We start from the raw sequence: 14,839 nt of genomic DNA, 5'->3' as shown, positions 1-14,839 counted from the left end.
TATTAAAAAAAGGGTCTTAAAGGATAAAAATAAAATAAAAGTACTATCTATAAAACTTAAGGTTGTGGGCTAAGTAATGGGTTGCTCGTTATTCCAAGGCCGGCCCATGTAATTATGATGGCTTGGGCTTTAAAATGGCTCTCATGTGGCCCATATAGATGGCAATACAGACACGTGTCGGTATTCTGTTACAGAGCATGCATATGACGAAATCTAGGGCAACAGCAGTCAGCAGACCAAGCAAATCTACCGTTGGTTGGCGATCCAAGGGCCATAAATAACTCCAAATTTATTTAAGTTGGCGGCATCGCTTTATAGCCCTCTCTTTCCTTCGAATTCTCAAGTCTTACCGCGAGCTAGGGTTTTAGCCGTTCTCTCTTCCCCGCGATCTCTCTCCCAGTCTCAAGGTTCGATTCCTATGTTTGGCTCTTCGATTTGAATTCACATCGATTAGTTTAGTCGCGATGGATCGTAGGTTAATTTATTATATCTGAGTTGATTCGGATCTTTCCTATCTTTAATTTTAGTCTCAAGTGCTTTGATAATACTTGCTGCTGATCTTCCTACCTTACTTTTGGTAATTTTGGTATATGTGATTCGGATTTATATCGACAATGGTTATGCCCGATGCAGCATATACTTTTTCTTGTTATTTTCTGTCCACGGTAACAATAAAACTAGAAAAGCAAGTCTTTTTGGTGTTTTGTTATGTTACAGCAACATACATGTTGGAAAGAGATGCACCTTTTTAAATTGGTTGTCTATTTCTTATGTTGCTCTCTGTTTAAATGTAGTTTTGTAAGGTTAGGATGGTGAGGGTAAGTGTTCTGAATGATGCTCTCAAGAGCATGTACAATGCTGAGAAGCGTGGAAAGAGGCAGGTTATGATTAGGCCATCCTCGAAAGTGATCATCAAGTTCCTCTTGGTCATGCAGAAGCATGGTTAGTCCTGCTACTAATGTATTAATGTTGATTGTGGAAACACTGAAGCCTAATTATTATTATTATTTCCATATATGGTTCTGTAGGATACATTGGTGAGTTTGAATATGTTGATGATCATAGATCTGGTAAAATTGTGGTTGAATTAAATGGGAGGTTGAACAAATGTGGTGTTATCAGTCCTCGTTTTGATGTTGGTGTCAAAGAAATTGAGCCGTGGACTGCCAGACTGCTTCCTTCACGACAGGTCAGTTCTTAATTATCGCTCTAGAAGGCTTGGGGATTCTCAATTGAATTTTCTGCTACTATTTTTTATATTAGAACTTTGTTTAGCTGTATATTAAACTATGGAAATTTTGTTTTAGTTAGTTTTTATGTGACAGACATTAAGAAATTCCTTTAATTCGATTGATGTGCAGTTCGGTTACATTGTTCTCACAACTTCTGCGGGTATTATGGATCATGAAGAAGCCAGGAGGAAAAATGTTGGTGGTAAAGTACTTGGATTTTTCTACTAGGCAGGATGCTTATTGAAGATGGAGGATGCCTCACCATAATATGGCCGCGAGGTTCTCTCAAGTGATTCTGGAACTTCACAACTGGTTTTACTTGTTCCTTATTGGATGCTCTATTGAAATTCGGAACTCAATCTAGTACGAAAATTGGTTACTGTTTGTAATCTTGGTGATATTTCTTCTAGTTTAATCTATTTTCAGGAAGTTATAATCAGGTTTTGGAAAATGATGCAAGTGTCATGTTGAACATTGGTTGTAGCAGAGTTTTGGTGAGAGTACACTAGCATTCATCTATGTTTGCCTTTTATATTTCAGTAGTTTGTGTGAATGCATGTCATTGCTGATCGATGTGTATTGTTGATCTAAACCATGAAATGTGAAGTTGAATTGGACTTTCTGCACAAAGATCTCTTTATCTCGTTCCTTTGTACCTTGGTGTTTCAAGTGGTTTTTTTGGGTTGTAATGAGTGGTTATTTTTCTATGCTGCATTGTCCAGTGAGATACTTATTTTATGCTTTAAGATGTACGGTTCTAGGGATAAAATATTATGAGTCAGAATGCACATCTAAAATGAAGCATTTTGTATCCTTTGGAACAACAACAGCAGTGTAGTCATGTCTGTTATTCCGCCTTGTTATTGTTCATCGTGTTGGTCTCAGTAGATGAGCATTCGATTGAAGCTTATACAGCTACTGGTGTTTTGCTTGGATAATTATGCTGGCAAATGTGCTTGTTAAATAACCAAGCTCACGAGCCAACCTAATTCTTTATCTCCTTTTCCTTTGTTCAAGATATTGTCAATCAAAAGTTCTTCCTATTGTAAGATGAAACTTGTGATAATTACTGTGGGTTCTTTATAACTCTTCTAATCATTTTTTTTTTTTCTCTTATCCAGCAATCACACAATTTCTATAGATCTGAAATTTGAGTCTGTAGGTTTTTTATTTTTTATTCTTTTGCATATAGAAAGTCTACATACAATGTTATATCTCATTAATTAGAGATTTAGGGGCTCATGATGTATAACAGGTAAGAGGTTTCGAGTTTGAATTTATATTCAGTAAGATGCTATTATATTTTTATTTATTTCAAAAAATAAATATACTCAGATATAAAAATGGATTATTTTCGTCATTTACTTACAGAAAACCCAAAGAGATGATTCGCTGCTGCGCTCGCTGTATCCCATTCTATAAAATTCCTTCATCAAATATGATTAAAATAGGTAAAAGACAAACAGCAAGAGATCCCTCCAAGAATTAATACATAGAAATTTACGTGTATGGGAATCTAACATTATCATCAAAATGATTAGTAATTTTCACAAACCATCTTCACGAGTGGACGTGAAGACTGCCAAAGATACTTAGTTGCCCTTCATGGCTCTCATCGATCACGGCCTCAGCGACTTCCTTCGATGTCTCCATCGCCGTCTGGGGAGGATGAGGACTTCCATGGGAGACGAGAGATGAGCTTAAATACAATAATAATAAATGTGAGAGAGTTAAAGAGGAATAGAGAGCTAAGTTGGTGGGTTTTGGTGGCCTTTTGTAGGCTGGAATGGGAGGCATCTTCTCCGCATATGCTTCCAGCACGATCTCATTCGGCCCTATCTCTTTAATTTTCTTTTGGATTTTTACATAATTATCACTAAAATCTTTCGAAATATCATAATTGCCATCATATTTTTTAAATATTATAATTACCACTGAAATCTCTTTATTCTTAAAAATATATATCATTCCATTAATTAAAATTAACTAATTGTGATTAAAATTTAACTTAGATTTAAAAAGAAGAATCTTTTACCCTTGGACACATTATTTAAAATAGTTTAAAAGCTATCTAATATTCTATCCAATATTATAATAGAAGAAAAAAGTGTTCTTTATGTAAGATAAAAATTATTGATAAATATTTTACCCTCTAAACTTTAAGAAGAATGATATTTTAATTATTTATATGTATTTATTAACTTTGATAATGATTTGTTAGGAATATTTGGTTAAGCTTACCATTATACTAAGTAAGATATTTGATATAATGTAATGGTAATTAAGATATTTGAAAATTTTGAGGGCAATTATGTAAAAAAATACTTTTGTGGCCACTTTTCTTTTGCTATTTATGGCAAATGCTGAATCTATTCCAGCTTTTTTTGTCCTTCTATTGTTTTCTGTTTGTTGCTTTTAGAACCTTTTCATTGGTTGCTTTTGGATTTAGATTTGATGATTTATACGGCGAGCAAAGTAGAGAATATAATAAGCCCGTCTGTTTAAATTTTTCTTTCTTTTCTAAATTTTTTTAGTACATTTCCGTGGGCAAGTCTTTTGAACGACGCTGTTTACGTTAATTAAAGATGTCTACGATGCATTACCTTTGCAGCAGAAATATAACATTCTACGTAGCACAAGTCTCAAGTTACCACATTAGCCACTTGGCTACTTGCGTCAGTGGCGGCCGCGGAGTGCCCTCACCATGAGCACATAAAGCTTGGTGCATGGCATGATATTAGTGTAGCCTCAGAACAACATATTGGATAATCAAATGTTAACCATCTACTCATTTAATCTACGTGTACTCATGTCCACCTCTTTTTATTTTATTTACTTACTGATAAAATAAGCTGTGAATCAACTGAATACATTACCGGAGTTTGGCTGCCCCTAAGACATCAAAAGATGTAATGCATTCCCTTGTGGGCCAGAGCACCCATTTGTAACAGCAGTTCGATCTTTGAAGATATTGGAAGCACCACAATCTTTGGCAAATGGACCAACCAAGATGACTCATAGCCATGTGACGGTTCAACTGCATATATATATATATATGTATATATATATATGAATGTATTAATTCCGAAAGTGGTGCGATCTTTGACCCCCTGTTTATCCAACTTAAACTGCAGATCAAACTCGACGTCTCGAAGTAATAATGAGAGCAAATAGACTCTAAATTAGTTGAAGTGCAGGAGACGCAGTAAAAGAAATCTGGACGGGCGTATCTATTCCGACATGCTTTTCGCATACAAAATTACATATGCATATATGGAAACAATGCTGATGGCTCCAATCAATGGTGAATTCAAACTACTTGTATGACTTCAATGTAATAGTTCGTCGCAGCAAGGTTGGCATTGGCTCTAAGAAGCCAATTGTGTGCAACTAGATATATACAGAGTAATTGCCAATCTGAGAAATTTCAAAGGACGAATGAGGAACTTCAGAGCATTTAGTATCTGCTACATAGAACCAATCCCAAGCCAAATCATTTAAGTCATAGGGCATCTAGTAAGTAAGTATGATGTTGAAAGTTGCAATACTTGAGATCTCTAATGGTGCGATTGCCTCGTACCAAATTGACCCCTTATGGTGCAGACTTACTATAATGGATATCTGAAGCTAAGGATGGGTATGTATGTATAGTTTTTAGATAGGCAAATGGCCCATCATATGATGAGTAATATCGCAGTATGAAATGACACTAAAAGATCAAATTGCGTTCTCAGAATGGTTCATTATTTTGGATCCTACCTCCTGCCATGCGCCAAGAATATTCCATAGAAATCCCTGCAGATTGCATGGATAGAAGTATAAGCTGGGTTAGTTTCTGAATGAAACTAAATGAAGATATACTTCTTTCTAGTCACAAAAGCTGGGTTACCTGGCGTGCTCTATGGCATTATAAGCAGCAGCAGCAGATAGGAAATCGTAGACCAAAACTTCCTTTCCCTCATTTTTCTTGTCTAGTTTGTCCAGAATCAAGAAAAATCCAGACTAAATGACAATGAAATGGGCCAGAAAAAGTTAACGCAGTAGTATAAGATAGTGTATCATCATTTACATAGATGGTTAGCTAGATGTTAAAAGATAACCACAACACAAGGCTCAATCGAACGATGTTAGTTAGCGATTATGGCTTGATAGATAAGATGACTTGACTGGCCTCAGAGTACTTGTACACCAAAGCCGATCAGCCATTATAAGAACCGCTAGGATAATTTAGTCCACATTCTTTAGCTCGCATCATGTGTGAAATAAGAGAGAACGGATTTTAAATAATAAACTCCTGAAGGGAGGTATTTCATGGTTTCCTTTTGTCAGAATTGGACAGCTTCTGTATTGCAGTCAGGTGCTTGTGGCCCTTAAACCATAAAGGAAATTCCTACATTGCAAATTGTAGAGCAAAGGTTGTCTAAAAACAGCGCAAGAATAGATATACAAGGATACAGTCTTCAAAGAAGCTTCTTATTTCAGCTAAGCAATGGGGTGGAAGATCTTTTATATCATCATAATGACGATACTCAGGATCATCAGCACAAACAGCAATTATTTTGTCATCCTTTTTCCCCTGTTTTCAAGTAAGTACTCGAAAGCATTAGAACTTCCTCCTCCAACCAGCAAGATTATCAATTAATTAGGAAATAACTCAAATAATCCAGGAATCAAACCTATTAGACACCAGATCTTTTCTTTTCCTCATATATGTGACTTATCAAACAGTAGAATACCAAATATTAATAGATTTATTCATAAATGAGCGCGTACCTGATCGGACATGGTCATGAGACCAATTGCCTTGGCCCGCAGAAAACATCCCGTCACAACGGGCTCCTGTTGACGTTAAAATCAACAGTGAATGAGTAATGATTAGTAGATTCTTATTGAACAAATGTTCTAGACAAATTCTTCAAATAAACTCAACATGGAAAGAAAGGTATACTATGAGGCTGCTGATAATCAATCGTCACTTATCAGGTTAACAGATTATACAGCACCTGTTGAGAAATTTATTAACCATTAACTGGCAACCTTTGCACTACTTGAAAACACTATGAATGCGAGGATGAAGTATCAGATATGAACTGAAGTTAAGCGGCACACATAAAAGTACCTGCATGATGATCAAAACATCCGATGGATCATTATCTTCACAAAGTGTACGTGGGATGAAACCAAAGTTGTGGGGGTACACCGCTGATGAGTAGAGGACACGGTTCACCTGGGACCGTTGAGAAGTTGCTCCTTTGGGTGATGACAAATCGGCGAAATTAAACAGGAAATAGCAGTAAAGTTCTCTTGGCTGACCTTTATCAATCCAGTGTCTTTGTCAAGTTCATATTTCACCTTGCTTCCCTTTCCTACTTCAACTACCTGTAGGGATCAGTATATGTTTATGATTCATATGCCATACTTTGTCAACTTATTCTTCGAAGATACTTGAAAGTTTCCCATATAAAAAGTTTACCAGTTTAAATTCATATAGGCAAGAATTGGCATCTTGTATAAAGAAAACATTTAGTACACATTTTCAAAGATTTAAATCTTGTAAGTATGAAAATCCAATAAAGAGAACAAAAGACTCAGATTATATCTTATAATGAAGAAAGATCAACATCCTTACACAATTAAAGATTCTTGGAGCATCCAGTCCTGCATTCAAGATCGTGAAAAGCAGTTTATTAAATGTAAATATATTGTGAAAAGCATGCGATAGAAGTACAATAGTGGATTCAATACCTAACTCAAGATCATGCCAAGGATGAGCTGCAACTGATGTGGGCCTCCACGGCAGTGGTAATGTTATCGCACTGTCAGATATTGGCACTTCATCTGACTCACGAGGTGATTCCATGTTCAGCTACAGAGAACGAGAAGCCTACTTAATATGGCTATGTTGCGGGAAGATGAGCATATAGTTAATACAAGGACAAGATATTGAGACAGACTGTAATGACATGGAGAACAAAACTCAAATAAGTTTAACCCAATTTTACATCCCACCTTTAAGAAACCAAATATCAGATTAGCTAAACGGCTAATAATTCTATTCTTACTGACCTAAGTTCATCAAACTCCCGAAGATAAATTGAAATAGAACATAATCAGCACTACTCTCACGTTGATATGTTCATAGCGATCACTTTTCTTGATACTTACATACTAACAAGACCAGATCATTGTTCATAAATGATATTTACGATCTCTTCAGATCAAAGAAATGGAAATAAAATAATATCTGTTTCGAGTTGACATGGTTCAATTTTACTCGATTGTAATACGAGAAAGAACAGAGAAACTCGAAATTAGATTACAAGAAGAGGATCTCATACTCGCATCAGAAAGGACCCAAAGATTACCAAACGGAAGCAATCATAGTGTAAAGGTCTAAGAACTCATCAGATCAAAGAAATCGAAGTAGCAAAAAATCAATACTCACGCCACATATTCATCACCTTACTTGATCATACTAGACAGACGAGAGCAGGTCATCATTCTACTATCTAATTAATTCGCAAAACATGAGCAGGGAAAGAGAGGATCTCGAAATCAAATAACGAGAGCAAGATTCATCCATGCATTAGAGACGACTCCAATATTACCGAACAGAACTAGTCATAACGTAAAGATCATCTAAGAGCTCACCAGATCAAAGAAATGGAAATAGACCGATCTCAATACTCGTCACACGTTCATATCGATCAATTTGCTAGATCGTAACATGAAAACGAGACCAAAACATTACCATACTATTAAATCCGTACGACATTAGCAGAAAAAGAATAGAGAGGAACTTAAGCATTCAAAGCAAGATCTCATCCATGCATCAAACACTGCAAAAGTAGCAAACAGAACTAATAAATCATACGTGAAGATAATCCAAGAGCTCATCAGATCCAAGGAAATCTCGGATAGATCTTTAGTTCATACGTAAAAATCACACTAGAATTTCTCACCAGAGCAGAAGTCTCCTGAGATCTCGAAGAAGCGAGAAATTCCCAGAGAGAGAGAGAGAGAGAGAGAGAGCTTAATAGTGCATCTTCTCCCGCTTTGCTACCAGTGAGTGGTATTTATAGAGGCTCCGGGCTCGCCTAAGCTGGCAAATGCTCAGTGCCGTCAGCCTTGTGTCCTAGGATTAAAGTGTGTCACGAAGCGTTAGTACTAAATACGTGGCAGCTTTTGAATCGTTTAATTTACCTTGGGGCCCACGCAACGAAGTATAAACATGTGAGGAAGTTCTTCTTATGATAATTTCTAGCACCAAAGGAATTTTACAATTCTTCTTCTCTTATATATTTAGATGTTTTAATTTTGACCTTCATTTTTCGTTGTTGTGGTCTTACTTGGAAGTATGTCTTGGTTTTTCATTGGGTTGTTCATTAGTCTTCATCTCGATGCGACATTGTTTTCAAATTCACCAGTTTAGGCATATTTTTCCTGTCAAATGTGACATCTGATTGAACTACTCGTCGCTCTTAACTTTGTGAAAGATGCCATTGGCAGATATATTTTGCACTGGGAGTTTGCCTGACTTCCAAAAAGGCTCAGTAGCCTCTGTTTAATGTAGCTCATTAACTTGACAAAATCTAAAAGAAGTGTATGAAAAGAAAATCCTTCCACTTAGTTGGAACTCCTGCAAACTTAATTTCTAGGATGCACTTTCTCTCGACAAACTTTACCTGTAACTCCTCTGTTGTTTCCCCCCACCCCCCCCCCCCTCCCCCCACTCTAGTTTGAAGACCTCTTCTCTTTTCAGTTTTCAGGTCACTAGTGGTGGGCCACTGGGCCACCTTTTCCTTCTCTCCCTTACACGTTTTGGTCTCTCTGTGAGATATGTTGTTATGCACTATCTTATGAGTCACACTTTTTTGTTTGAGCTACGCTGGTAGTAGCTACCTTATAAGGGTTCTGAAGTTGAACCATAGCATATCCAATTGTCCTTATCTCAACACAAAATGTAATTAAGAATAATATTGCACCAGCAGAAATAAGAAACTTGGGGGATGTGTAAAAACTTATTGATTTAACAGATAATATCTATCTCAGTATCTTGTTAACTTAACTTATGTTTCGTTTTCTTCCTTTTTTCCCCTTTTTGGAATGAAGTTGTTTTATATCATTCATCTCTGCTTCTTCTTAGATCTCATTATTTATGGATCTTAATATCTATCCCCGCTTGTCTTAATTGTCTTGGGGTGTATTATGGAATTCATGTACTAACATTAGTAAGATTGGATGTCAAAGAATGAATGCAGAGTCGATGTTCTTTTCTGAATGTGTGAACTAAGGTTAATTTTAGGATCCCCTTCATCATGCAAAAGTAGTGGCATTAAGAATGATGGAAGATGCATATACAAGACATCAAACATAACAGATTTGGTTGAATATTTGTATAGAGATCGGCTGATTTGAACAAAGAAATCCATGTCTAGGCCAACTTGTCAGGGTCCATGTGAATACAGAGAGCTTTGTTTTGTGTAGGAAACATGAAAAATAAGTGTGTCATTTTGATTATTGAAATAACCGAACTATCTACTTACCCTTTCTTCATTTCTTGTGGTAAAACAAGTTAAAATTTAGTAGATTAGGATACCTTATCAAAGGTAGATCACTTCAAAGTTCAACCCTTGTGGAAATGATATGGAAAGAAGCAACTATTGAGGGCATGTTAAACATTTTCTAGCAGAGTCTGCTAACCTATGTTGTTACTGCATCTATCCACAAACCGCATGGGGGATCATGTTGGATTCCATTTTCAGACTGTGAGATCATTCAAAATTTCTTTGTGTGGTTTTAAATTGTTAGGAATGTTAAAAGCTGGAAGCTTTGGTTATTTGTGTATAAGATTATGGATATAAATGATCAATTAATTGACCATCACGATTGACATTATAACAGATTTGGTTCCTTACTCATGTAAGTTTGATCTGTCAGGGAGTTACTTTTATGGACTCAAGGATTAGATAATTTATAAATGATGCATTTGTGGCTGTTCATTATGTTTCAATGGAAAATGACTAAATGAATCATGATTTTTCTTGACTGATACCTAGATGTCCCGATCAGGTTGAAGTTGTCAGAAAGGATTGGATAACAACATCCATTGATTGGTTGGTGCTATTTTGGCTCAGACAATTAGGATCTGCTTGTGAACCATTAGATCTTAGGTAATGGTTTACTAGCTTCTTTGATACTACCAGCTGTTTCTCTTAGACGATTCACCTCATACTTTTCATTTCACTTGGAATTACTTCTACAATTATCCATGCCTTTTTTTTTGTCGACTTAAGTTAATTTTTTAGTGTCAACAATCGGCAACTTGTAACTTATAAGCAGTTGTTCTTCTAGTTATGATAATTTATGGTGGACAAAATTCTGGTTGAGTCAGATTTCTCCTTAAGGAAATCTGATTGTTGAGTTCCTGTATATGCCTCGCTTTTTTGTACTCATTGCATTTGAAGCACTTTGACATGGAAATTTGCTGTCTTAGGTGTTGGGAAGAGTTGCCTTCTTTTGAGATTCTCCGATGGCTCTTTCACTACCAGCTTCATCACCAGTTCACCACTATAGGGTGGGTTCCTATTATAAATAATCAGTAATATGCGAACCATGTAGATTCTTGTTACTTCACATTACTATGTCGCTAATCCAATTACATCTTATTTGAAATCTCACAAGTGCGATCTTTACAAAGGATTGACTTCAAGATTCGAACAATTGAGCTGGATGGTAAGCGGATCAAACTGCAAATTTGGGACACAGCTGGGCAGGAGCGTTTTCGGATTATCACGACCGGTATTCTAGTTCCTTTCTTAGATGTTGAGCAATCTATTTTTCTGAATAAAATTGGCTGAAACAAACTTGTTGAATCTTCACTGCAGCTTACTACCGAGGAGCCGTGGGCATTTTGCTTGTTTATGATGTCACTGACGAGTCATCTTTTAATAGTATTTGCTTCTTACTGAGTTTTCCTTCCGTGAAATAATATTACCCCTATGTTCTTCTCTGATTCTTTTTGATGCTATATGTAGACATAAGAAACTGGATTAGCAACATAGAGCAACATGCTTCTGATAATGTGAACAAAATTTTGGTGGGGAACAAGGCGGACATGGATGAAAGCAAAAGGGTATGCTCTTGCAGGATTGGTTTTCTTAGATATCATTATTATTGGAGATTTCATAGCATAGTTCGGTGTGTTTATCAATTTTCCTCATTTCTTTTGTTCAAATTCCCTTAATCCAGGCTGTGCCTACTTCAAAGGGACAAGCACTAGCTGATGAATATGGAATCAAGTTTTTCGAAACTGTGAGCATGAGTCCTCTGTTTCTGTATTGCAAAGATTTTCAGCTTTTCAAGTTTTGACCAAATATCACCTGTGCAGAGTGCAAAGACAAACCTAAATGTGGAGCAGGTGTTTTTTTCAATAGCTAGAGATATTAAGCAACAGCTCGCTGATACTGATACCAAGACTGAGGTAGAAAACATCTTTCTTGATTACAAATGGCCAAATTTCCCTCCCAAATGAAGCTTAATCTCTCCTTTCGCTTGCAGGAGTGGACTATCAAGATCAACAAATCTGATCAAGCAGCTGCTGAAAGTGCTGCAGCGCAGAAATCAGCTTGCTGCGGTAGCTAAGCAAATAATTGATGTTTACGGTGGTTGTTGACTTTGTTGGATATTAATTTGCTTGTTAAAGCTGAAAGATGTTATGAAAATGATATGGTGTTGTTTGTATTCTTATCTTTTTATTCTTTGCTACTGCTACTCAGTGTGCAATATAGTTATTGCAATTGCTGGGACTTTCCTTTGTCGTTCTGTGGACCAATGATTCTTTCATCTTGCATAACAACCTACCAAACTTGCCTTTGCGTGTTCCTTTAATTTTGCTAGGCCTTTCACATGTAAACATCTAATGTTTCATTCGGAGGTGTCCTATGAAGAAAACCAATCTTTGCCAACGAGGCTTTGAATGGCTCCATCCCTATTTTGGTTGCGTTTCCACTTTCCATTAAAAAAAATAAGTCTCTCAAAATAAGGTTACTAATGCCAAGCTTCCCATCCACAGGGATGCGGCCGTCAGAAATCAGCTCCTCAGCACAACTAATATATATATATTTTTTAATGGCATGTTGTATGAATATAAGATTCTCCATTTCTTTCGGTTCTGCTATACTTCTGATATCTATTGGATGTCGCGTTGGTTCTTTCAAAACTCAAATCGTTCGACCACCAGTCCAGGCAGTAGATATAAGATCTTTGGAATAGCATAAACTAGCTATGGCATGTCTTATCGCAAAGAAATATCCTTGAGGATTTGTTTTTAAAAAAACTTAACAGGGCATAGTAAATATAAGGCCAGTTAATGGTATTGTAACTATTTTTGCAGGTAGTGAAAATTCCACGAGGGGTAAGTATTAAAAAGTTAATTTTTGAGGGGTTTAGTATTTGCATGATTCGTTACTCATTTTACCCCTAAATTAAACTTTTCTGATAACATTATTACGCTGAGACAGTCCAATCCTGCTTATAAAAAAAATTGACTAATATAAGGAATGCGTTTATACTGTGACTAGTGGAAGATGCCGTACTCCGCTTTTCAAGTATTGACGGCTTACCAGTTCAGTTTTTCAGCATTACATGTTGCAAAATACACCCTACTTTTATGTGTTCCATAATATAATCTCTCCATTAATCGCATAAGTTGCTCCGAAGAAGAAGAAGAAGAAGAAGAAGAAGAAGAAGAAGAAGAAGAAAGAATGCATCAGATAATTAATTTGTTACGTACAACACCAAGCCCCTAAAAGAAAATTACAGATCAATTGTCATTGAACACATGCTCTGTGATATATCTAATGGAAAACAAATTGATCCAATCTCCAAATTGCTTCCCCATGGTTATATAAACTATCTATGATCACCCAAGTCCAACAAATAGAAGACCGATACAAGTAGAAAGAACAGAAGAAATTATGAACATGTATCTCCTAATTAGTTCTGGTAATCATCCAATAAATAAAAAGATCTAAAACAAAGGTAATCAGAATCCATGTGACTTTAATGAATATTATCTCATCTACAAGCTGTAATCCATGCAAGCCCACCAATCTTCAAATCATCATTCTCCGACGGCGTCAGATTCAAATCCAAGCACACCACCCTCCTCTCCTCCACCTTCTTCTTTGCGGCGGCGGCGCCGCCATGCCCGAACCCTTCTACGGCGGCGCGGTGCCGCCTCATGTGGCCTCCCAATGCCTGCCCGATGGCGAATTCGAGCCCGCAAACCGAGCACTCGTGCACTCTCGGCTTCCCGACCCCGGCTGCCGGCCCCTCGCTGGCGATCCGCGGCTTCTTATGGCTCGCCCGGTGCCCGCCGAGCGCTTGGAACGACGGGAACTGCCGGTTGCACGTCTTGCACTCGAACACCCGGCCATGTAACGACTGCGGCGAGCCTTCAACGCCGTTAATGACATCATCTCCGCCGCCGCCGCGTGAGAGGAGCACTAACACGTTGGCCATGGTGATAGTATTCTCCCCCTCTACTTGCTCTCCTCCTAATCTAAATCTCTTCATGTCTCTTGGCCTAAATATAGATCGATCTCGACTAGTAGTGCAATGGGAAGGGGAAACTTGGGGGGTTACTTATAGGCTATGTTTGAGATATATAGCTGTGATGATCTACTTGGCTGTTGTGTGTTGGAATACGTAAGCATGAGTTCGCGGTGACGCGAGTCGTCGTTGTTAGCTAGTTAGCTTTATCGAGTAAGACGAGACGAGTAGAGTGAGAAAAGAGATAGTAGTAATTTTGTGGTAGCTAAGTTAGAAGAAGAAACGCGTGGATGCATGCATGCCTGCCATTGCCCAGCCTCAGTCAATGTTTACTACTATTAAGTAGTACACGAGGGGTTGTTGGTATATATCTCCAACTCCTCTTTGTTTCACACAAAGAGGAGGAACCCACTTCACCAAGGAAATGGAACTGCCTTCAATTGACTACTTCTCTAGTGTCTGGTGCAAGATTAGGTATTTAGGTTGGTGAGCTTTCTTTACCTTTTGGTGCTCAACTATGTTGAATAGTGAGCAAAATAATAGCATGTTCTTTTTTCCTCCTCAAGCATGTTCAAACTTAGGAATTTAACTAAAAGTACTCTTGACTATTATATTTTCTTGTTCCTTTTTTTCTAGAAAGAAATGCTGTGACGTGTGATTAATTATATATATTTTTAGAGAAAATTATAATTTACTCTCTGGTTTAGCCTGCTTGTAGTATTTACCTTTCTGAATTTTAAACTTAAGTACTTACTCTTTTTTGATAATTTAGATCAAATTGTAACTATTACTTAGTCAACTATCAACTTAAATATAAAACACTTAATTATTTTTATAGAAATATAATCTAATTTGAAAATAATAGGAATTTTTTTATCATTTTGTAACTTACTTGTGATAAAAGATATTGACGCTAAAGAATCATCGTTAGTTTTGGACTAAGAATCTAACAATTTGACTTCCGAATTCACGAGGCTTGAAAATTATTAGTTGGTAGCCAGTTTTGATCGTCATATATATATATTTCCTTTTTGACCAGGCAAATTACTGCC

At 36.9% G+C, this 14,839-nt stretch overlaps 4 protein-coding genes across 4 annotated transcripts; 2 read left to right on the top strand and 2 right to left on the bottom strand.

The window, feature by feature from the left end:
* The first annotated feature begins 273 nt into the window (after positions 1–273).
* Positions 274–1,862, top strand: LOC140790648 (small ribosomal subunit protein uS8). Its single transcript, XM_073140812.1, has 4 exons — positions 274–407; positions 795–942; positions 1,029–1,189; positions 1,362–1,862. Exons 2-4 carry the CDS (start codon positions 810–812, stop codon positions 1,458–1,460), a joined length of 393 nt encoding a protein of 130 aa, XP_072996913.1. The 5' UTR covers positions 274–407; positions 795–809; the 3' UTR covers positions 1,461–1,862.
* Positions 1,863–4,030: 2,168 nt separating this feature from the next.
* Positions 4,031–8,279, bottom strand: LOC140790919 (soluble inorganic pyrophosphatase 4-like). The gene is made up of 9 exons (XM_073141236.1): positions 8,195–8,279; positions 6,978–7,098; positions 6,862–6,890; positions 6,546–6,611; positions 6,352–6,459; positions 6,006–6,071; positions 5,688–5,808; positions 5,122–5,203; positions 4,031–5,027 (listed from the first exon to the last, which is right to left on the bottom strand). The coding sequence occupies exons 2-9, from the start codon at positions 7,090–7,092 to the stop codon at positions 4,988–4,990; spliced, it is 627 nt and encodes a 208-aa protein (XP_072997337.1). The 5' UTR covers positions 7,093–7,098; positions 8,195–8,279; the 3' UTR covers positions 4,031–4,987.
* Positions 8,280–10,403: 2,124 nt separating this feature from the next.
* LOC140790954 (ras-related protein RABE1a-like) lies at positions 10,404–11,975 on the top strand. The gene is made up of 7 exons (XM_073141275.1): positions 10,404–10,809; positions 10,933–11,033; positions 11,120–11,185; positions 11,270–11,367; positions 11,484–11,546; positions 11,623–11,715; positions 11,793–11,975. The coding sequence occupies exons 1-7, from the start codon at positions 10,709–10,711 to the stop codon at positions 11,874–11,876; spliced, it is 606 nt and encodes a 201-aa protein (XP_072997376.1). The 5' UTR covers positions 10,404–10,708; the 3' UTR covers positions 11,877–11,975.
* Positions 11,976–12,980: 1,005 nt separating this feature from the next.
* On the bottom strand, positions 12,981–13,868 carry LOC140790228 (uncharacterized). The gene has a single exon (XM_073140210.1). The coding sequence runs from the start codon at positions 13,809–13,811 to the stop codon at positions 13,311–13,313; it is 501 nt and encodes a 166-aa protein (XP_072996311.1). The 5' UTR covers positions 13,812–13,868; the 3' UTR covers positions 12,981–13,310.
* Positions 13,869–14,839: the final 971 nt, after the last annotated feature.

Source organism: Typha latifolia, chromosome 6 (assembly GCF_019914945.1).
Source record: "Typha latifolia isolate L0001 chromosome 6, TyphaL0001v2, whole genome shotgun sequence".
In the NCBI taxonomy this organism is placed as follows: Eukaryota; Viridiplantae; Streptophyta; class Magnoliopsida; order Poales; family Typhaceae; genus Typha; species Typha latifolia.
This window is presented reverse-complemented; position numbering and strand designations above follow the sequence as displayed.

Bases quoted from the DNA above. Each gene is read 5' to 3' on its own strand.
- LOC140790648 (XM_073140812.1), top strand. From the start codon at position 810: ATGGTGAGGGTAAGTGTTCTGAATGATGCTCTCAAGAGCATGTACAAT. The intron at 943-1,028 runs GTTAGTCCTGCT...ATGGTTCTGTAG, and splicing joins CTTGGTCATGCAGAAGCATG to GATACATTGGTGAGTTTGAA. The intron at 1,190-1,361 runs GTCAGTTCTTAA...ATTGATGTGCAG, and splicing joins GACTGCTTCCTTCACGACAG to TTCGGTTACATTGTTCTCAC.
- LOC140790919 (XM_073141236.1), bottom strand. From the start codon at position 7,092: ATGGAATCACCTCGTGAGTCAGATGAAGTGCCAATATCTGACAGTGCG. The intron at 6,891-6,977 runs GTATTGAATCCA...TCTTGAATGCAG, and splicing joins TTGGCATGATCTTGAGTTAG to GACTGGATGCTCCAAGAATC. The intron at 6,460-6,545 runs GTCAGCCAAGAG...CAACGGTCCCAG, and splicing joins AAGACACTGGATTGATAAAG to GTGAACCGTGTCCTCTACTC.
- LOC140790954 (XM_073141275.1), top strand. From the start codon at position 10,709: ATGGAAATTTGCTGTCTTAGGTGTTGGGAAGAGTTGCCTTCTTTTGAG. The intron at 11,186-11,269 runs GTATTTGCTTCT...TGCTATATGTAG, and splicing joins TGACGAGTCATCTTTTAATA to ACATAAGAAACTGGATTAGC. The intron at 11,547-11,622 runs GTGAGCATGAGT...TCACCTGTGCAG, and splicing joins GAATCAAGTTTTTCGAAACT to AGTGCAAAGACAAACCTAAA.
- LOC140790228 (XM_073140210.1), bottom strand. From the start codon at position 13,811: ATGAAGAGATTTAGATTAGGAGGAGAGCAAGTAGAGGGGGAGAATACT.